Raw genomic sequence first — 22549 nt, forward strand, 5'->3', positions numbered from 1 at the left:
GTTCCTCTAATTGAACATTACATCCTCAGGCAGTGTCTGCTGGTGAGTGACAATGGGCCCCACACTGCCTGTGTTTTAATGTCAGGCTATTCTTTTAGGTACGGTGGATTTTCCCTGGGTGCCAGTAATTCTCAGTCACTTCCTCCGAGTGAAGAAGTTAATGATGCCATCAAGCAAATGAAGAAACACTTGAAGGTGGTCAAGGTACGGTACCCATCCCAAGACATGTCAGACAGAAAATGAGTTGCTGGTACATGGGAGTAGTTGACAGATCTGATTACCTGGTAGCTTATTGTTTAAGATTTTCAAGTACAAAGCCATCACCGAGCACTTAGAGATCATGGGCCAGCCAAGACTCAGTCACTCACTGTGTACTTACTATGTGAAAGTGCAGGTCAAAAATAAGTTCAGGGACTTCCCTGGTGGTCCAGTGGTTAAGACTCTGCACTTCCAATGCAGGGTGCCTGGGTTCAATCCTTGGTCAGGGAAGTAAGACCCAATGCAGCCAAAACAAACAAAAACGCTCGAGAAAGAAAGCAAGTTCAGAGATTTTAGATCTCTCAGAATAACTTAAGTATAGCCAGTGAACAGAGAAACTGGGCATCAAACATACTTTTCTAAAACAATCATTGGTTAAACAGGAAATGAATCACTTTCTTTAAACCAGCAGCTAGTTTTAGGACCTGATTAACATTCACTTTCTTTATCTATATCCCAAGTTTCCCTCTTCTAAGTTGGAATTGGGGTTCAGATGATATGAATTCCAGTGTCACAGACACCAGGGATTGTCCTAGAATCTCTCCCTTAAGCCACAGACCCCATATCGGATGCATCTGCTTGTTAATTGTAGCGGGGGGCCTTCGGATGATGTCAAGGGAACATGGTGAAGAGCCCTTACCACCAGTTACAGGCTGACATCTGCCTCTTGGGACTTTGAATCACAGGGTTTCCCTCTGGTTCCTTTAAGACGTGTGACTTGTGGCAACAACAGTGCTTTAGATTTCCAGTCACTTATTTTTCAGGAGCCAGTTATTATTTATAGGGTTCAAGTTGCGTTTCAGTGAATGAGGCAATAGCCGTGTTTCCCTTCACAAGGTTGTCCCATTGTCCACAGACTCCAGACTTCCTGTTGCTCCTTCCCTGTGAACCATCCCAGCTGAGGTAGCTTTTTGTTGTTCACAGGACAGTTCTGCAGACCGATTTCTCAGCAGCTTGGGAAGGTTCATGACAGGACTGGACACGAAAAATAACGTCAAGGTAAAGCCCTTTGTTCCAGTGGCTTTCTGATGAACAGTAATTCCTGTGTTGCCCCAGAGTGTCAGCTTGTGATAATGTTGATTCATGACAGAAAAGTCTAGTAACTTTATCGGTGAGGCTGTAAAAAGAACTTGCTTTGCCGCCAATCACACCAGGGGAACCATTATGAACATGACTGAGTAACTTAACCTGTTTAAGCCTCAGTTTCCTAATCTATAAAATGGAGGCAATAACCATGTCTACCTCAAAGCTTTGGTGAAGATTAAATACGTTAAAGATAGTCAGCACATTGCCTGACCTCACAGACAGTGCTGGGTACATCCCGGCCCCTGTTACCTCTTTACCATGTTCTCTGATCATGTTTTGTCTTCAGGTGTGACTGAAATTTCTGGAGTTCATGTGCATGTTTTGTGTCTGTGCACCTACCTTCAGGAACAGGGGTTAGGAGCAGTACTTTGCACCTGGTATGTTTTATTTCAGGTGTGGTTCAACAACAAGGGCTGGCACGCCATCAGCTCTTTCTTGAATGTCATCAACAATGCCATTCTCCGGGCCAATCTGCAGAAGGGCGCAAACCCCAGCCAGTATGGGATTACTGCTTTCAATCACCCACTGAACCTCACCAAGCAGCAGCTCTCAGAAGTGGCTCTGTAAGTGTCACTGTGTCTGATTTGGGAGAGGGGAGGGTGTTGGGGGAATTCTGGTGCAGGGGAGCGAAGTATGAAGCTGGTTGTAGAGTAACAGCTGGGGAAGTAGGTATGTTATGTATGTCTGGGTTGGTCCAGGCTCTGGACAAAAAATAATCAATTTATGAATTGGCTGGGCAGAGATTAAACTACACAAGATAGATGCCTCGTGATATGTTAAAGCCATTATTACATTTAGTGAATTCATTTAAAGTAAGTTAAATTGTTAATATGATTCTAAAATGTTTTAACTCACTCTTAACACAATATTTAATTAAAAAATAAATTTCATTTGTTTTGAAACAACTATTTTTAAACTTAGTGAAACACACTTTTATCAGCTTGTGTGTTTATTAATTCCTGGAGAGGGAGAGAGAGACAGTGTGTGTGTGTGTGTATGTGTGTGTATGTGTGTATGGAGTTAAAGCCAGTATGATCTAGTTCAGAGTGTATAGCCTTTGAAATCATAGAGATCTGGGTTTAAATCTGTTTTTTTAAACTTTCTAGATATATGGTACTAAGTGAGGCATTTCATGTAAATGGACAAGTTCAGCCTTCAGCACAAGGTTGATAGTCAATACATGTTAGGTTCTTTTCTTGTTTATGGAGTATGGCACAGTTATAGTTTCTGCTTCACTTGTATGGAATATCAATGTATGTCACTAGGATCTTTATACCAAGCTTATATAGAATTTATATAAAGAAATAATTTATATTATATCCCATTTAATGGGCTTATAAGGCTATTTTTCTTATAATAAGGATCTGATGGAATTTTTGTGTTAGATTGATATGCCATGCTCTTTTGTTGTCAAACTCATTTACAGCCAGAAATTGTTGTTTGAATAGTTTCATGCTAATATTTCTGCTTTATTTAGTTTTCAAGCTACACTATTCCCTTATGTGTGAAAATTTATAGCTTGTTGCTCATAAAAGGTCAAGAATAGTAGAACAAAGTGAATGCTATTAGGCCACTCTTAGACTTCCTTTAATAGTTTCATTTTGGCTGTGGACTCTTTTTGACCTCAGTAGAAGTAGTTTTGCATGTGAATTATCAGGACTTTTTTTTTTTTTTTTTTGCTTGGAAATAATCATCTTTAACTCTGAATAAAATATATGTGGTGAACAGATCTTTTTCCCTGGGATATGCTTCAGATATTCATGTGTGTGTGTGTGTGTGTGTATGCTCTGATTGTGCCCTCAGCTGCACTGTCTTTTTCAGGATGACCACATCAGTGGACGTCCTTGTGTCTATCTGTGTCATCTTTGCGATGTCCTTCGTCCCGGCCAGCTTTGTCGTGTTCCTGATCCAGGAGCGCGTCAGCAAAGCAAAGCACCTGCAGTTCATCAGTGGAGTGAAGCCTGTCATCTACTGGCTCTCCAATTTTGTCTGGGACATGGTAAGAACACCCATCTGCTGCTGCTTCAAAAACCTCCATCAGGGCTCTAGATTGAATGGATGAAAGGGCTTCTGGCCTTCACCAGGAAATGTTCTAGCTAATCAAAGATGAATGAAAGAGGATAAGGCAGGCACAATTGTACACTTTCATGTCACCAAACATGACCTTTAGCACCCTGCTGATCTTATACCAGAGAAAATCTGTCCAAAGGGACTGCAGCTGATACCATCACCACCTCATTCCCTAAGTGACAACCTTTTAAAGAAACTGAGATGTAACACTCTCAGTCAGAACTCTAAGTCAGTGCCTCTAAAGTCAGTGCCTCGAACTTGTCTGATAAATTTTTAACCTCCAAAGTCAGGATATTCTTTGTCTTACTAGGAACTCAATCTATCATTTGAAAACTTCTTACATTTTACTGGCAGCTTATCCATCCATTGCAAGTCTGTTTTCATGTCAGCTGTAATATAATGCTTCTGTTTGAACCAATATGGAGGATGTCAAAGAATTCTGAAGTTCAAATCATTTTTATAAAGCAGAGTTGAAATATATCTCCCTATGAGTTCCATTAATTGTAGGCCACACAGAGAATTTAATTCTTCTCCCATTGGATATACCCTCAAATATTTGAGGACACCTCTTATTTAACTTAAATCTTCCTCAGATAAGATGATATACGAGAACACACCTTGTAATCTCTAAAGCACGGTAGAAATGTGAGTGATGATGATGATGTCTGTGTGGGTTATAGCAAGTCTCTCAGACTTGTCACTGTTCTGACCTGATTGCCTCTCTGTGGCCCATACTCCATATTGTTAATGTGCTCTTTGAAGAGCAAAGTCGTCGGGTCTAGAGGCAATTGATCTTTATCCCTTACTCCTCTTCCTCAGCCCAAGGGTACTGCATTTTGGAAGTAGCGCGTTCTTATTGGCAACTTGTAGAGAACCGAAACCTCTGCTTCATAGGTATTGTTAAATGGGGTCTCTTTCACTGTTTACTAATGCAGTTGACTTTTTTCAACCTTTTTATATAGATTTATTTATAAACATAAAGGTTGTTTAAAGCACATATAAAACTTTATCCCTGTTAAACTGAATTTTATGGGATGTCCATTTGTTTTGTTTTTTTGTCTTAATCCAATAACTGCTTTATTGAGTAAGCACATACAGACTGACTGCTCACTATGTATCCAACTCTGCCAGGCATCATAGATTCAGAGATGAAAGATCAAGTCCATGACTCAGGAACACTATTATCTTTTTGTATATTATCCATCTCTCCCTGTTCTAGAACCTCTGAAATTTGCTGTAAGCGTGTCTTCATCTAAGTTGTTGAAAAACAGTTGAGTAGGATGGGGCTGAGGCACAGAGCCCTGCAGTCTGAAGCTACAAATTCTTCTAACAGCTGGCAAGCCCACTGCTACCTCCCTGCCTGTGCTCTGCTCTGCCAGCTGTGAATTCCCGTAATTGTCTTGTGGTCAAGTCTTTATTTCTGCATTTTAATGCTTGAGACACTGTCAGGACAGACTTTAAAATTAGTCTTGGTGTGATGAAACTGTCCTGACATTGATGTTATAAGTGCTTACCTCATAAATAGATTACAAGAGAGCTTGAACTTGGGCAGACTGTAATATAGCATTAATGATGAAACAGACACAGTCATCTTCGGGAAGAGTAATGGCAGCTTACTTGCTGCCTGTGAAATTGAAATTACTCTGACTGGGAATCCATCCTTCAGTAAGTTTACTGAGCGTGACACCGTGGCTTATCTGTTGGAAAGACAGAAAGGACATGCAGTTTATAAAATCAGCCGGGGTTAAAAGGCTTGTCAAAATGTACTGTCCAGTATTTTGATTAATAGTTTTTGTGGCTTCATTAATTCAGAGTTATTCTTTAATATGTTTATCTGCCCTTTCTTGTCCAGTGATGGTGAAGACCTGAGATGTCTTTGACTTGGGGGTGACCTTGCTTTCCTTGTTTCACTTTTAGTGCAACTACGTGGTTCCTGCCACGCTGGTCATTATCATCTTCATCTGCTTCCAGCAGAAGTCCTATGTGTCCTCTACCAACCTGCCTGTGCTTGCTCTTCTGCTTTTGCTGTATGGGTAAGGCACCTCTGGATGGGGCATGTGGAATCCAATGTCCGAAAGAAAGCGGAGGACCCAGTGGACATATATCTTTGTGCCTCACCAGGTGGTCCATCACGCCTCTCATGTACCCAGCCTCCTTCGTGTTCAAGATCCCCAGCACAGCCTACGTGGTCCTCACCAGCGTGAACCTCTTCATCGGCATCAATGGCAGTGTGGCCACGTTTGTGCTGGAGCTCTTCACCAACAATGTGAGTTCTGTGGAAAGAGATGCTGGGATGACCATTTCTGGAGCCAGAGGATAGTGTTTATCATGATTGTATTCTACTTGGCCTGTGGCGTGGACCGCCTGGACCAGTCTGAACTTCTGCAGTCTGTCTTTCCTGGGTTTGCATAGCATCTCTTGCTTCTCCTTTTCCTTATATGTCTCTGATCAAATCTTTCTGTTTCTTTTGACAAGTTCCTTTATACTCCTTTCTGTTTAAATGTTGCCTTCTCCAATATTTGGTCCTCCGCCATTTTGTTTTCCACTGTAAGTACTGTCTCTGGGTGATGCCATTCATTCTGGAAGCTTCTACCACAGCCTCTCAATGTCTCACATTGTTCTCTCTCAGATCTGTACCTTAAGCCCTGACACTTCCATTGAACTCTCGCCCCACAGTCTCACTTGCCCAGTGGGTGGCTCCGTTTAGATTAACCAAAAGATACCCTAGACTGGTCACATCCCAGTCATCTTCCCTTCAGAAGCCAGTATTTCTCTTGCCATTCCTGTCACCCTGGATGGCATTACCATCCCCCCACCCCCAGTCACCCCAGCTGGCAGTATTAGAGTTATTTATATGCTTTGCTTTTGCTTATGTCTCCCACATTCAGTTGGTGACCTTGCCGGTTCCTTCAACTACAGATCTCTCAAACAAGGTTTCCTGTCCACTCCTGTTGTCATTGCTTTTGTCCATACACCTTAACTTAACCCACAAGGCCTTTCAGAGGCATACCATCCTTACTGGATAGTCCCCACCATGCCGTTCCCTAACATGGTAGGCTTCGACTGAATGGTTCCTTAAACCCTCCGTCGTCCCATCGGCCTGCTTCAGGATCCCCAGCCCAGCCCACATGGTCCTCACCAGTGTGAGCCTCTTCTTCAGCGTCAGTGGCAGTGTGGCCACTCTCTTGTTGGAGCTCTTCACCAACAATGTGAGCTACCACCCAGTTCTGTGATTCCTCTGTCAAAACTAAGCTTGAACATGAAGTTTTGCTTACCTGCCATATAGGAGGTACTCTCTCTCTCGCTTCTCTGTGCCTCAAAGCTCACATAGTTCATGCCTCCAGGACAACACATCCAATTATGCAGTAATTTCCTGTTTCCATATGTCTTTTCCTCAGAGTAGAGACTGTTTCTTATTCATCTTTATCTCTCCTATACCCTAGCCCAGTGCATCCAGCACTTAGCAGCTTACTTAGTTGTTAGGTATTTGGCCACTGCTAGATTGATGTATTTGAGAAGAACTATTTAAATTCCAACAAAATCCTGAAACTGAAATATATTGACCCAGACATGAGCAACTTGCTTTTAAAATGCTAAGCAAATGTTTTGTGTTGGATTTGCTTTTGATTAAAAGCAATCATGTTTCTAAACTTTGCTTATTTTCCTCCCATACTCGTAGCATTATTCCAAATTTTCCAAAGAGCAAAAATTTTCCTATATTATATATCATTAGCTATGGCTGCTACTATTTATTGGTATCTGACTCAAAGATTCAGTTTGACCTCAAGGAATCAAGCTTTTTCTTCACTCTCATATTTTAGACTTTGGTAAATTTTTAGCCTGAGTCACAAAAGACCTACAGTCTCTCTCTTATTTTTTTAGAAGCTGAATAACATCAATGATATCCTGAAGTCAGTGTTCTTGATCTTCCCACATTTTTGCCTGGGACGGGGGCTCATTGACATGGTGAAAAACCAGGCGATGGCTGATGCCTTGGAAAGGTTTGGTGAGTGACAGCAGTGGCTACAGGATGTTTTAACAGAGATGGGAGTTTGCATGGGTCTTGATACTTTGGCCTTTATTTTGGAAAAAGGCTGGTGACTGGGCCTAGGACTTCCCTCCACTGATAGGGCTCATGTCAACACAGATGGTTGTGGCTTGGGTCTTGTCTTCACTTGTGTGAAAGGTGAGAACATGGTTTTGGAGGTAGGGAAAATACTGGTTTCAGCTTGGACCCAGTGCCTGGTACCACTGGTGGGGGTTGTCAAAGTCATTGGAAAAATCAAACTGCAGCTTTGAGAATTAGATACAGGCCAGAGAAGCGAAAGGCAAGATGCAAACTTTGGCTCTATTAGGAAAATCATGGACCTGCAGATGGGGTCATATACTACCTTTTATACTGTCTATAAAAAGGTAATTTACTGCAGCTCTTTCTACCTTTAGAGTCTTTAAAAATATCTCTCCTGTGCCCACATTACTATTCTTTATCGACTTGCTCATATAGTTAGATGGGCCATGTTATTTAATGGGCATAGAAGAGGAACTATTTTTTTAAGCTTGGAGGTACAAAAGAGATATATAAGGAATTTAAGGAATATTTATATAAAATGAAGTGAATTGAGTTACTAGATTACATTGTGCTGTGCTCTCAGTCCTGTCCGACTCTTTGCGACCCTATGGACAGTAGCCCACCAGGCTCCTCTGTCCATGGCGATTCTCTAGGCAAGAATACTGGAATAGGTTGCCATGTCCTCCTCCAGGGGATCTTCCCAACCCAGGGGCAAATCCAGGTCTTCTGCATTGCAGGCAGTTCTTTACTGTCTGAGCCGCCAGGGAAAACCCCTAGATTACATTATATGCTACTGAAAGGAGCATCTTTTAATGTGCTTTCTAATCTTTCTTAGTGAAGCTAATAATTTGTTAAAATACTGACCCTAAAAATTACCCTGGATTGCTTGCCTTTTCACAAAGAATTTTTGGCATGTCTCATTCAAAAGGAAGCATTAGATTTCTTAGATGAAGTTATAGATCTAATACATGTTGACTCTGAAATTCTGATTGATACTGCATTGCAGTACGCTTCCCTAAAACCTTACCCTAAGTCAGACTTGGAAACTGGTGACTCCTGTATTTTTTCACCCTTATCATGGGTGATATACTAAGTGGCTTCAGTTTTGTTCGACTCTTTGCACGCTTATGGACTCTAGCCCGCAAGGCTCCTCTGTTCATGGGATTCTCCAGGCAAGAATACTGGAGTGGGTTGCCATGCCCTTCTCCAGGGGATCTTTCTGACCCAGGGATTGAACCCGTGTCTTTTACATCTCCTGCATTTGCAGGTGGTTTCTTTACCATGAGTGCCATGACCAGCTCCCTATCATGGGTGATAACCATTGGTATTTGTAGAAAGAGGCTTCCCTGGTAGCTCAGTTGGTAAAGAACCTGCCTGCAATACAGGAGACCCTAGTTTGATTCCTGGGTTGGAAAGATCTGCTGGAGAAGGGATAGGCTACCCACTCCAGTATTCTTGGGCTTCCCTTGTGGCTCAGCTCGTAAAGAATCCGCTTGCAATGTGGGAGACCCGGGTTCAAAACATAGGTGAATTTGAGCCTAAATCTGAAGAAGGGCTATGATCTCTGGTGCCTCCATTCTGATTGGATCTCTGCACTGTGTCCAGGGGAGAATCGCTTTGTCTCACCACTGTCTTGGGACTTAGTGGGCCGAAATCTCTTCGCCATGGCTGTGGAAGGGGTGGTGTTCTTCCTCATCACTGTGCTGATCCAGTACCGATTCTTCATCAGGCCCAGGTGAGCTTTCACGCAGAACTCGCTGAACACCTGGTTGAGGGTCACAGCGGAGGGAGCACAGGGAACACTTACTGGTGGTTGGGTTGACTTGAACTCAAAGCAGATAATCAAACTGATTCTCCTAACGTGGGCATCCCCTGACCAACAGTACTGACAGTGCTGGAGTGTGGATTTTATAGGACTGATGTAGAAACTGGGTCTTTGACTTAGAAAATAACTTGAAAGGTTGACTTTTTTTTTTCCTTCTTAATTTTCTTCCTAAGACCTGTAAAGGCAAAGCTTCCTCCTCTGAATGATGAGGATGAAGATGTGAGGCGGGAAAGACAGAGAATTCTTGATGGTGGAGGACAGAATGACATCTTAGAAATCAAAGAGTTGACTAAGGTGAGACAGTGAAGGCAGGCTACAACTTGCCTTCAATTTTTTCAGCTTTATATGTTAGAAACTAGCATTTTGCTGACTCACTTAATAAAAGGAGCATGCTTCCTGAAATGTGCATCTATACCAAGTTTCTGTCAATTTAATTTTACTTAAAATACACCATGGAGACTTCTCTAATTAAAAAAATCCTACTGAGAATAATTGTAAAGTGAATTCTCATTCTTGAGTATGTTTGTTTTTCATGTTTACATTTATGTGTTAGTAAAACATCTAATATTGTATATTGGGTCAAAGCTGAAGTTGGGAAAATAAATGATTGATTTTGAATTTCAAAAAAGCTGGTAAATCCCCATTGATTAACAGGAGTATCTGTTTCAGCCCTTTCTAGGTGCCAGAATCACAACAATTCACTTTTTGTAATATGTTCAATATTTGCAATGTTTTGATAACAAATTTTTATCCCATAGAACTTAATTTTTAAAATATCTGCAATGTCTTTATATTAAATAAAAATTATGTAGATATTAATGACAAATATATATATTTTTAAGTCTGATGTTTGATTAAAAAATACAAAGAAATTCATTTATATTTTGAGCATCAGGGTCATTCAAAAGCCAGTTGCCACAGAGACAGACCAAGGCTTTGGCACATCAAAAATCTGACTTAGTCTTATCAATGAGTCGAATTTCATGGTGTGTTTAGGTCATAATTCCCTCTTCCACAGTTGCCTGGGACAGCCGTGAGTACTGCAGCTCATGACTTTGTGCATTTTGCTGGTTGCAGGTATACAGACGAAAGAGGAAACCTGCTGTTGACAGGATTTGCGTTGGCATTCCTCCTGGTGAGGTAAAGACACTTTATCTATATTGCGTTTGCCCCTATTAATTCAGACTGTCTCTACTCCAGTCAAACAACAATGTCTGTAAGAAGTTAAAAGTGATTTTAAAAGGCTACTCCATTTATATCTATGTGTAGCAGTCAGTCATTGAAAGTTTGAAGGCCCCATATATCAAATGGAAAAGGAAATGGCAACCCATTCCAGTATTCTTGCCTGGAGAACCCCATGGACAGAGGAGCCTGGCAGGCCGTGGTCCATGGGGTCGCAAAGAGTCGGACACGACTGAAGTGACTAAGCATGCACGCACGCATATATCAAAAGTAGTGGCCCCGTGTATCAACAATTTTGGATAATCTCAGACAATTTAAGTACATTAAGTACAATTTAAGTACAATTTATGTACATCTAGAAAGTGATTTTGGATCCATTCAAGATGATAATGAAATTCAAATAGATTTAAAAAAAGATATTCTCTTTATTTATGTTTGTATTCTTGTATGCCCTTTAGCTAGATTTGATGGTGAAATTTGACTTGTTGGCTTTCATTACTGTTTTTCACTCATTAACTTTGGCTTTAACCCAACAACTCAAAGAATATTGACAAATACATCCACATTTAAAATGGTTCCATTATAAAATGTATGATTAAACATCCATATGACTTCTGAAAACCTAGAAAATATTTTACTCTTCATTAAGAGGGACATTTTAGGATCATGTTATATAAAAATGAAGCTGAGGTAACTGTGAATCATTTATATTCAGATTTTTAGTAGTTTTCTAATATTACTGACCCAATCATTTTCAGTGCTTTGGACTTCTGGGTGTTAATGGAGCTGGGAAATCATCAACTTTTAAGATGTTAACGGGAGATACCACTGTTACCAAAGGAGATGCTTTCCTTAACAAAAATAGGTGAGAAAACAAGTCTATTTTGCCACAAAGATTTTCTAAAAACTTTATTTAAATGAATATATTGTGATTTTGTTGATATAACAGCACTGTATAGTTTCTAAAAATGCTGAAATATAGTAAACTGTGAAGAAGAAAATAAAAATCCATGATCCCAGTACCTACAGATAACAACTGTTTACATTTCCTTTTAGTCTCACTTTATTTTTTTTAATAGATTTATTCAGGTATAAGTTATGTACCACACAGTTTAGTTGTTTTAAGAGTACAATTCAGTGACTTTTAGGCAATATGCAGAGTTGTACAACTGTTATCACAATACAATTTTACAACATTCCCATCAACCCAAATGTCTATTTTATATTCACATATAAATATATTATAAAATTGAGATTATATTAGATCTAGATTTTTAAATTAGTTTTTTGCTGCTAATGACTGTATGATGACTATTTCCCAATGTGTTTCATATTCTAAGATGTAGAATTTTACATTGCTGCATAAAATGCCTCTATGTACATGTACCTGTAGTTTATTTCACTATTTCCTTATTGTTGGACATTTATTTCACCAAATCTTTTTACTGGATATTTGTTTCTGTTTTTTACTAAATATGTCCTTGTATTCATGTTGATTGTTTCATCAAGATAAAAGGTTATCTACTTGTGAAATTGCCCTCTCTAAAGGGTATGCCAACAATGAATGTCACCACTGGGCTGTTATTTGAGAATGCAGAGACCACTGAGCAGTCTGATCTTAAGGAGTACAGTATGCCTACAGTACAGTCCTGCTAGGCAACCTTGAAAGTGAAACCCTCGAGCATTCTAAATACGTGGAACTTCTCTGGGCTTTTTCTGTGGAGAAATGGTACAAATCTGTGGCTTTCAAACTTTTTGATCATGTCCCATAGTAGCAAATGCATTTTACCTCTCAGTCAAGTAAACGCATAAAAACATGTAAACAGGCATACAGCTTAAATAATTTTGTAAAATACTACCTATTCTTACTGCTTGTAGTGCATCCAATATTTCTTACTCCACTCTCTGCCATGCTGTTTTAATAATACTAGTTGTGACCCACTAAATTTATTTCATAATGTACAAATGGGGGATGACTCACAATTTGGACAAAGGGCTGCTAGCCAATAAAATTGAAAACATCAAGGAACTTAATGTACTCATGACTTTTCTCTGCATCTTACATTTGTTTTAGTAACAGTGTAAAGGAGGTTTAAGAGGACAGAATTTCTAGAATAGCAGGCCTGAGGCTACATACATGCTTCCCCAGGTTTGTTTCTAGTACCAGGCTCCTGGGGTATATAGCAATAGTAGCAATAACTGGTCCAAACTAAGGTTCATCATATTGCCTGGTTCTGAATACTGGTATGGGCAGTGAAGCTGTGAGGTCTAGGCACAGGGTCTGTGAGCACAAGTCTGGAAAACTCTGGACCTGGGCCTACTAAATTGATGTGCAGAGAGGAATGAATACTGTTGAGCGGCCGAACCCATGGCTGTCCAGAGGTGACTGAAGTGCAGCCATCAGACTGGATGTGACACTGAGCTTCCTCCTACATCAGGGATCCTTAACCCTAGATTGGCTTCATGGGGCCTTAAAGCTGCCTCCACCAGTATATGTAAAATTGTGTCTGTAGTTACATTTTTTGTTGTCATCAGGTTCTCATCATGAAAACCTTCAAAACCAGGGGAGTTTCTGGGTTGAATATTTAGCAGGACTGTGGGGTTTGGATCATGCCGTGGCCAAGTCAGTGTATAGGCAGCAAAAAGCAGGAGTTCACCCAAACTGCTGGGTCTCTTCTGGCTTAAATGAAGCAACGGAGCACATGGTGCGTATGACTGGGCCACAAGTCAGGAATGGACACTTCGTGTTAAAGCCCCTGCATAGCGTGACTAAGACTGTTGATATAGATAGCGCCGCAGTTGGGGTGGACTTGGGAATTCTGAAATGGGACCAAGCCTGCAGATTGAGGTGTTGGGGGAACTAGGGGCAAGGACTGGGCAGGATGGAGGCAGGAACCCTGACTTCCAGGAGGGGCTGGCATCCTGAGGGCAGAAAGGCTGTTCCTTGAAGCTATAAGCAAGTGTGCTCCTGGTCTGTTTATTATGCACAAACACACTGTATAGAATGTTAGGCAAGATGGTCTGACCAGAATACAAAATGCTTAAAAACCTGACCAGCTCTGTTTTTCTTTGCAGTATCTTATCAGACATCCATGAAGTGCATCAGAACATGGGCTATTGCCCTCAGTTTGATGCCATCACAGAGCTGCTGACTGGAAGAGAACATGTGGAATTCTTTGCCCTTTTGAGAGGAGTCCCGGAGAAAGAAGTAGGCAAGGTACTGTGGGCAGTGGAAAGCCAGCCTGCCTCCTGTGGCATCCTGACAGCCTACCTTATGGCTGTGACCTTCACACATGGCCATTGGCTTCAGGCAGTTCTCCCTTATGGATGCAGCGACAGGAAGTGCTGGCTCTTTGCAGCTACTTTCGAAGTGGGAAGCTGCGGTGGTGGTGTGGGGATGGGAGATCAGGCTCACCCTGGAGGGCAGAGAGGGAGCGCTGCCCCCTGTGCTGTGGGCACTACCCAGGTCATGATCGTATAGGATCTGGTCCTACTCAGTGAAAGAGTTCTCACATGCAAGTGTAAGAAAGCGTGATAACATCACCAAACCCAGCAAACGTCCAAGAGCTTTTTTATCACTCTTAGGTTGGCGAGTGGGCGATTCGGAAACTGGGCCTTGTGAAGTATGGAGAAAAATATGCTGGGAACTACAGTGGAGGCAATAAACGCAAGCTCTCAACAGCCATGGCTTTGATTGGTGGGCCTCCAGTGGTGTTTCTGGTGAGTGTGACTGCATGGAAAAACCTGTTCTGGCCTGAATGGAAAGCATCTCTATTCTAAAGTCCTGGATGTCCAGGATGTGCATGACTGGCTCAGCAACGGCAAGCCCCACCTCACCTGATGAGCAATAGCCTCAGAGAACCAGAGGGAAGCTCCCCTGTCCCTCTTCTTAACACACATGGGGTATATCTGCCTTGCCCTCAGATGTTCCAGAGGGAGAGATACGCCAGGGACCTTGTTTCTCTGGCATGGAGAATCCCAACAAGTGCTACTGAGGCTGGGTATAGGATTTAACTTGCTCTGGACCATTCTGTATGCCATCCATGTGTTCATCCTCTGGAGATGGAGAGTGTTGATATAGCCTCAGGATTCCTAAGTAGCGCCTTTGGGTACATAGTTCCTTACATATGGATAAATGGAAGACAGAAGATCAAACTAACAGTGGCCCTTGACCTTTTTCTTCTGTAAAGGAGAAGGGCACTGAGGTTATTGCAGGAAGAAGCCTTGGACTGAGGCTTTAAAGTTATCCAGAGTGTTTAGATTTAGAATTTGTTCCTCTAAGACCAGCAAGTCTAAGATCATGGCATCCAGTTCCATCACTTCATGGCAAATAGATGGGGAAACAATGGAAACACTGATAGACTTTATTTTGGGGGGCTCCAAAATCACTGCAGGTGGTGACTGCAGCCATGAAATTAAAAGATGCTTGCTGCTTGGAAGAAAATCTATGACCAACCTGGAGAGCATATTAAAAAGCAGAGACATTACTTTGTCAACGAAGGTCCGTCTAGTCAAAGCTATGGTTTTTTCAGTAGTCATGTATGAATGTGAGAGTTGGACTATAAACAAAACTGATTGCCAAAGAATTGATGCTTTTGAACTGTGGTGTTGGTGAAGATTCTTGAGACTCGCTTAGACTGCAAGGAGATCAAACCAGTCAATCGTAAAGGAAATCAGTCCTGCATATTCATTGGAAGGACTGATGCTGAAGCTGAAACTCTAATATTTTGGCCACTTGATGTGAAGAAGTGACTCATTAGAAAATACTCTGATGCTGGGAAAGATTGAAGACAGGAGGAGAAGAGGACGAGAGAAGATAAGATCTTTGGATGGCATCATCACATCATCGACTCGATGGACATGAGTTTGAGCAAGCTCTGGGCATTGGTGATGGACAGGGAAGCCTGGCATGCTGCAATCCATGGGGTCACAAAGAGTCGGACACAACTGAGTGACTGAACTGAACTGAACTGAAGACCAGCAAGTAGAGTATAATAGGCTAAGCCAGAGTGAACTAAAATTAAAAAAAAAAAATTATTCAATTTTTGAACTGACCTCAGTAGCATTCCAGACAAAAATAATTTTTAGTATATGCTTGTCAGTCATGAAAAGATGATTGAAACCAAATGACTTTTCCCTTTTTCTTTCTGTTTATTTGGAGAAATTTAATTTCACAAAAATTAAATTTGAGTTTTCTACTTCAGTGACAGTTATAAAAGTGAACTGGTTATAAACAAGTATGAAATATTCTTTTATGTAAGGTCGGTTTTTTGATCCTTCAAGAAATAAACAGAATGGTAAGTTAAACCTTAGGCTATTTCTAAAATGCTTCTGCATTTAAGACCAAACCTATCTTTGATTTTTTTCCAACACATAATAGGACTTATTTTATTCTGTTTACAGGATGAACCAACCACAGGCATGGACCCCAAAGCCCGGCGCTTCCTGTGGAATTGTGCCCTAAGTATCATCAAGGAAGGGAGATCAGTAGTGCTCACCTCTCACAGGTCTGTAGTGAAGAGTTGGCTTGACTTCGTTGTTGTATAATTTTTAGGTTTTCCAAGTAGTATATATGATCACTGTGTAAAAACAGAAAACACAGAAAGGCAAAGAAAAAAAAAATTATGGTCACCTGATACATCACCAGGAGACAACTATTATTATCACTGGGCAGTATATCTTTGCAGAGTTTTCCTCTGCGAATCTGTACACAGTGTATATGTTTTTTACAAACAAAAATGCAAGCTTTGGCATATATACCAAGTTCTTTTTCACTTAACAATATTGAGAACAGTATTCCAAGTAAGTTTAATTTAGATGTGTCATCATTTCTTATAGCTATTAGTAAATAGTATTCCATTAGGATATACCCTAATTTACTTAACCATTCCTCTTTTGTGTAGACACTAGGAACATTCTCAGCTTTTTCACAATTGTAAACGACACGGCAGTGAGCATTATTTTCCCTACATCGTCATGAAATTTCTAGCAGGAAGCAGTTATACTCTAGGAAGCTAAGAATCTGTTTCTTTGAAATGCCAGATGTCATGGTGATGTTCTGATGGTTACAGGAGCATCTTTCTCAAACTAAACCTCATTCTGTTTCCCTACAGTATGGAAGAATGTGAAGCTCTTTGCACTAGGATGGCAATTATGGTCAATGGGCGGTTCAGGTGTCTTGGCAGTGTTCAACATCTGAAAAATAGGTAACAGGGACACTTTCCTTGGGATCCCACATAATGAGAAATTGTGTATTTATTCTTTTGTGAGTGTATACATAGTGGTTCTAAAATAAAGGGAAATAAACTGAACAAAATGGTGTAGTGCAAAGAATAAGGACCTTGAAGTCCAACAGAGCTGCGTGCAAATTCTCTCTTTACTTTTTACTGGTTGTATGCACTTGGGAAAATTATTTAACCTCTCTGAGAGTCAGTATTCTATGAATAGCTACTTTCTGCTTTTGTTATAGAGATGTAGTGGGGAGATTTATACGTGCCAGTAAGGTTGGAGCATAGACTTTGGAGTCAAACGCACCAGTTGGTTTGACTGGTGTTGGGTCCACACCCCAGCCCTACCACTACTGAGTTTTGTATCATGAGCAAGTGACCAACTCTCTAGGTTTCAGTTTCTCTTAATATCTCAGATGTCCAAGTGTGGATTAAATGAAGTCATGTCTAAAGCACTTGGCAAGGCAGCTCAAATAGAATAGGTATTCAGTATTTGACAACTGGTTCCTTTTCTCTGAAACTATTTCTTGGTCTGGCAGGGACCACTTTCTCTTTCAGGACCCAAGAGTTAAATATTCTTTTGAGAAGTTTCCCCAGAGTCTTTAATTTGATTTTCTTTTTCCTGCTTTCAGGATTATTTTTTTTCCCTGCTTTTAGGATTTTCTTTTTCCTGCTTTCAGGTTTGGAGATGGTTATACAATAGTTGTACGAATAGCAGGGTCGAACCCAGACCTGAAGCCTGTACAGGAGTTCTTTGAACTCGCCTTTCCAGGAAGCGTCCTGAAGGAGAAGCACCGGAACATGTTGCAGTACCAGCTTCCGTCTTCACTGTCTTCCCTGGCCAGGATTTTCAGCATCCTTTCCCAGAGCAAAAAGCGACTCCACATAGAAGACTACTCTGTCTCTCAGACAACACTTGACCAAGTAAGCTTTGAGTGTCAAAAGTAGATTTGCTTTTTAGGGTGAGGATTCCTCCCCCTTCATTATGGGTCCTAGAACAGTACAGATTATCGGAGCATGAACTCCTGATCGTCTACTGTTAGTTATGCTTTTAACCTAACCTCCCTGAATCTGAAAAGGGAGATGATGCTACTGATTTCATAGGGTTATTATGAGAATAAATTATCATACTAATCCTAAAAACTGCAATTTATTGAGTATCTGCTATGGGCAGGTTTTAGGCCAAGTGCAGTATCCCATTTAAATTAAATGACATCAGGTACGAAAGAGATCCTGGCACTTAGTAGATATTTAGCAAATGTTAGTTTTCATCCCCCTTCCCTTTAATCAAGTCTGTATGAGTCAAAATAAATAGATGATTGAGCAGTTGGTTGATTGGAGGGGCAATATATAAGGGCAGTTATTTACTTTTTTTAATGATTAATGCTTTTTCAATCATTCCTTTCTGCCTCCTACACAAAGTTTTCTAGTTAATCTATTTATTCAGTCTCAGATTCTTGTATATGACATAATTTCCATATGGGGAAAAGTGCAACTTGAATAAAGAGAGAGCAAATTAGAGGTGTTTATAATGGTCCGTCTTTATTTTGACAGGTATTTGTAAACTTTGCCAAGGACCAAAGTGATGATGACCACTTAAAGGATCTGTCATTACACAAAAACCAGACAGTAGTGGATGTTGCAGTCCTCACATCTTTCCTGCAGGATGAGAAAGTCAAAGAAAGTTATGTATGAAGAACCTTGTCCATATAGGGTGACTGGAAGAAAGGAGGAACTAGACCTTCCTTTGCACCATGTGAAGTGTTCCAAAGGAAAGGGCTAGAAGATTTTGTGGGAAGAAGTAAACTGGATACTGTACTGATACTATTCAATGCAATGCAATTCAATGCAATGAAAACAAAATTCCATTACAAGGGCAGTGCCTTTGTAGCCTATGTCTCATATGGCTCTCAAGTGAAAAAGACTTGAATTTAGTTTATTACCTTATACTCATGTGAAACTCTAGTATGGAACCCAGTGGACATATGAGTTTGACATACTTTTTTTTGTTCCTTTGTATTCTTACTGGGGTTGCAACAACAATTCATCAAGTAATCATGGCCAGTGATTATTTTTCAAAATCAAAAGGCATGCATATGCTCATTCATTACGCCGTGCCATGCCAAGAGACTGGCTTCCCGGTGACATAGCCGCTGCTGGCAATGAGTGTGCCAGAATTACTAGTGCCAAGTTTCTCAGAAAGCCTGAAGCACCATGGTATGCCTTGCACACTTGTGAAAGCTGTGCTACTCAGAGTCTGTTGACATCATCAAGTACCAGTTGATGAAATGGTGCCACATGTGGGGAAAGTCCTGCTTTGATTCCCTCTTTGAGCTGCTCTGGTGATGGTGACATGCAAACTACATGGTGACATACAAAAGCAAAACTTGGTTTCATTGTTGTCCCTTGCTTGGAACCACGAGTCTCCAAGATTATCTTTCTGGGACTCTAAGTGTACTTAGATCCGGGTAAGAAGCAAAGAATCAGCAACCACACTGTTGGGGCTGCAAGCTGGGGAGGCCATGGCATGTGATGAAAGAGATGATGGATTTGGAATCAAGGGAGGTCTGTGTCCATTTGTCCTGCTTGTCTACTAACACGGTACAGTGCATCTCAAGATCTTGTTGTTTGACACAAACATAGTATTATTTCTGGCTTTTTGAATTAATCTAGAATATGAAAAGATGGAGTTGTATTTTGAGAACAATCTTTGTACTTTTAATGTTATTTGGAATTGTAAGTTCTATTAGTGACTTCTGAAAACTTAGAGTGGCCTCTTTGTAGAACCCTGTGGCACAGAGGAGTATGGCCACACTGGCTCGCTAGCTTTAATTTTTCACGTGTGTTTGCAAGTGGATTATCTGACTAATGCCTAGTGACTTGAAAACAGTATGATGGCCAAGATCTCATGACAACATTATATTTAAGTATCTTTAAGATCATTAAGCATACTTTTAGTATCAGCGCATTGGTCAAGTATTCTTTGAGTGTATGTTATAACTGAGTGAGTATGGATGGATGGTGTGGGGAGAAATTAAGTTTCAGTAGATTTCCTGTGCCATGTTCATCAGATAACTGGTTTACAAATACAGGTTTTGTTGTGGTTGTGGGAACCCACTGAAAGAATATTGGGCAGCCCACTTTTTAAAAATAGCAACAATGCAAAAGGCAAGAAAGTTTATGTCAAAGGGTCACACGATTAGCTTCAAAACTTGTTGAATAACATAAAACTTGTGCTTATGGCATTTAGTACCTTTGAATATTGGCTTTGAAAATCTCAGATACCCCATTCTGACAATCTCAAATTTTTTATCTCTTCAGTCACTATCATGGGAAAAAAAACAGCAAATGCCCCCACATGAAAATTATTTCAGACTTTTCCAAGTCAGTTTAATTGTTTTTAGTCAGTAAACACTTGTTAAAGATAATGTTATCTGTCTTGAGACAACAAAATTATGAGAGAAATACTGTTTGAAGTTAAAGTGATCTTTTAGTATCATTATTAATGTCTTTTCCTTTTAAAAAATTAGATATTAATTCTAAAAGTACAAGATTTCAGATCTATTCCAAATATACATTTTTTCTTTTAAAATTTACTGCATGTTATCATGCAACTTGTTGCTTGGAGAAAGAAAATGACCTTTAGAGATTATTGCCAATATTTTCTAAAATGATAAATGAGTAATAATGACAATTTCCCAATAATTATTGGCCTAAACTCATATTTTATGCTATCTTCAATGATATAAAATTCATGGAATGATGTTTCTCCTTGTTTAGTATTTTCCAAAATCAAGCTTCTGCTAGATTCCCCATTTCAGCAGAATCATGTCCTAAATCTGTGTTGTATTAAAACCATGAGCAGCTCCTTATTTTTGATTATTCTACTTCAAGGCCATATTTAAAAAAATCAAAGGATACTGTGAACTACGTTGAAAAATGCAACATTTCAGTATAGATTTAAAGGCTATCTTAAGCTAGAAACAATCTACAGCTACTCATCTACTGCATTAGTATGGTTATTAGATATCCAAATTGCAGTCTTTAAAATTTTTCTGGGTAAGCCTAATTATACTAGAGATTCTTACCAACTCTCTTCTCAGTCAGGTAAAATTTCTATATCATCCCTGTGGAAATGTAACCATGTGAGTTTAACAAAAAAAAAATTTTTTTTAAGTGTTCAGAGATTTCTGCTTCTGCTTCTTTTGGATACCTGAAGCCTTATTAACTGTGAATATGAAAAAATACAAAAGAAAACCATAACAAAGCCCTCTATACACAAATACCCAGCATAGGTCATTGTTAAAAAACCAATAACCAAACCTCAAACTACTGTATTTCAATACCTGTACTGAAGGCATATGCATTGTGACTATTAAATGTTGCACAGCATTCACTGTATAGTAATCATTGACTAAAGGGATCTGTTTTCTTCTTGTGGTTGTATATATCAGGTAAAATTTTTTTTCCAAAGAGCCATGTGTCATATTATATTGAACCACTTTGACATTGAGATATTAATTTCTACTCTTGTTACCATTTACTAGTAATATAGTATTATAGAAATATTGTTCTAATCCTCTTCAGAATTGTTGCATCCCTTTTTATAGAATGTTTATACTTCCGTACGTTTTAAGAATTCTGTTCTCCCTTCTTATACCCTAGGATGAAACCATGTTTTTGTGCTTTGTCTTTATCATTGACCCTTCATTCCAAGCACTTTATGCTGTCTGTAATGGGATCTATTTTTGCACTGGAATATCTGAGAATTGCAAAACTAGACAAAAGTTTCACAATAGATTTCTAAGTTAAATCATTTTCATTAAAAGAAAAAAAAGAAAAAAAATTTTTTGTATTGTCAATAACTTTATAGAAAGTATTAAAAAAGGCATATTTCTATGTTGTTATAAGTCACGAAATAAACCTGTGATGGTTCTGTTGTGGTCTATACTAATTTATTTTCGTGCATTCATAGCACCATCTACTGTTAAAGCTTATAAAGTCATTACAGAAGTAAGAAGTGTCTGCTTGGAGAAGGGAGGATACTTGGATCAAAAACAGAAATTTAGAAAAGACTAAATGTCCTGTTAATCACAAGAGAATCAAGGGGACTACCTGAAAATAAAGGGTGTTTTGAACTCTCAGGTTCAGTTTAAGAGGCTTTAGATAAACTTATTTTGCTTAATGATTATGAAGCTGCAGAGATCTCCACAGTTACTCTGTAGCTAAGCCATTTAATAAAAACTTCATTGCTTCACTTGATACTGAGGAAGCACAAAGCAGCAAAACAGAGCTTTTGTTTATTCAACCAAAAGTACAAGGACTGTCATGGGTGTACCCTCTTTGTATATAAACATTTACAGATTCAAAAAAGCTCTGGAAACTTTGGAATGCTAATGTGCAACTGTATACGAAAAACCTTGAGAAGATTAGCCACCCTTTTCAAGTGTTTTACTGTGTTGTCAGATATTTCATTTAATCCTCAGAACCTGCCCTAATGAGGTAAGTAGTACCATTTGACATAGGAGTAGACTGTGGCTCAGAGAATAAGGTACTTGTCCAGAGTGACACAGCTAGTAATTAGCAGAGGATTCTTTTGGTGAAGTTAGGTATCCAGTTAAAATTGTCCTTGTAAAGTCACTTCAGTCTCATTCTGCAATAACATAACAAATATTTACTGCACATTATTGTGCACCAGATAATCTTACAGTTCTGGGGATATGGTGTTGAAGAAGACAGAATTCCTGCCCTAATGGACTATTGAGGACGTTATAGTCACAATGGGTGTGTGGGCAAATAAATGTAATAGCACTAAGTGCTAAGTAGAAAATA

The 22549-nt window shown here is 39.7% G+C and overlaps 1 protein-coding gene and 1 non-coding gene across 6 annotated transcripts in view; both read left to right on the forward strand.

The window, feature by feature from the left end:
- The window catches only part of ABCA1 (ATP binding cassette subfamily A member 1), a 132837-nt gene extending 111184 nt beyond the window's left edge, over nt 1-21653 (forward strand). For all 5 annotated transcript variants that reach the window (XM_070459352.1, XM_070459354.1, XM_070459351.1 and 2 more), the window contains 17 exons: nt 99-204; nt 1183-1257; nt 1738-1907; nt 3166-3343; nt 5332-5447; nt 5536-5680; nt 7297-7420; nt 9089-9218; nt 9482-9602; nt 10386-10448; nt 11249-11355; nt 13566-13707; nt 14076-14210; nt 15894-15997; nt 16604-16696; nt 17398-17641; nt 18272-21653. In XM_070459352.1, the coding sequence (XP_070315453.1) occupies nt 99-204; nt 1183-1257; nt 1738-1907; nt 3166-3343; nt 5332-5447; nt 5536-5680; nt 7297-7420; nt 9089-9218; nt 9482-9602; nt 10386-10448; nt 11249-11355; nt 13566-13707; nt 14076-14210; nt 15894-15997; nt 16604-16696; nt 17398-17641; nt 18272-18412 (2194 nt within the window). In that variant the 3' untranslated portion in view covers nt 18413-21653. The remainder of the gene's footprint in view (nt 1-98; nt 205-1182; nt 1258-1737; nt 1908-3165; nt 3344-5331; nt 5448-5535; nt 5681-7296; nt 7421-9088; nt 9219-9481; nt 9603-10385; nt 10449-11248; nt 11356-13565; nt 13708-14075; nt 14211-15893; nt 15998-16603; nt 16697-17397; nt 17642-18271) is intronic.
- On the forward strand, nt 417-489 carry TRNAG-UCC (transfer RNA glycine (anticodon UCC)). The gene has a single exon. It is a non-coding gene; the product is annotated as a tRNA-Gly (tRNA).
- Nucleotides 21654-22549: the final 896 nt, after the last annotated feature.

This window comes from Odocoileus virginianus, chromosome 31 (genome assembly GCF_023699985.2).
Source record: "Odocoileus virginianus isolate 20LAN1187 ecotype Illinois chromosome 31, Ovbor_1.2, whole genome shotgun sequence".
Lineage (NCBI taxonomy): Eukaryota > Metazoa > Chordata > Mammalia > Artiodactyla > Cervidae > Odocoileus > Odocoileus virginianus.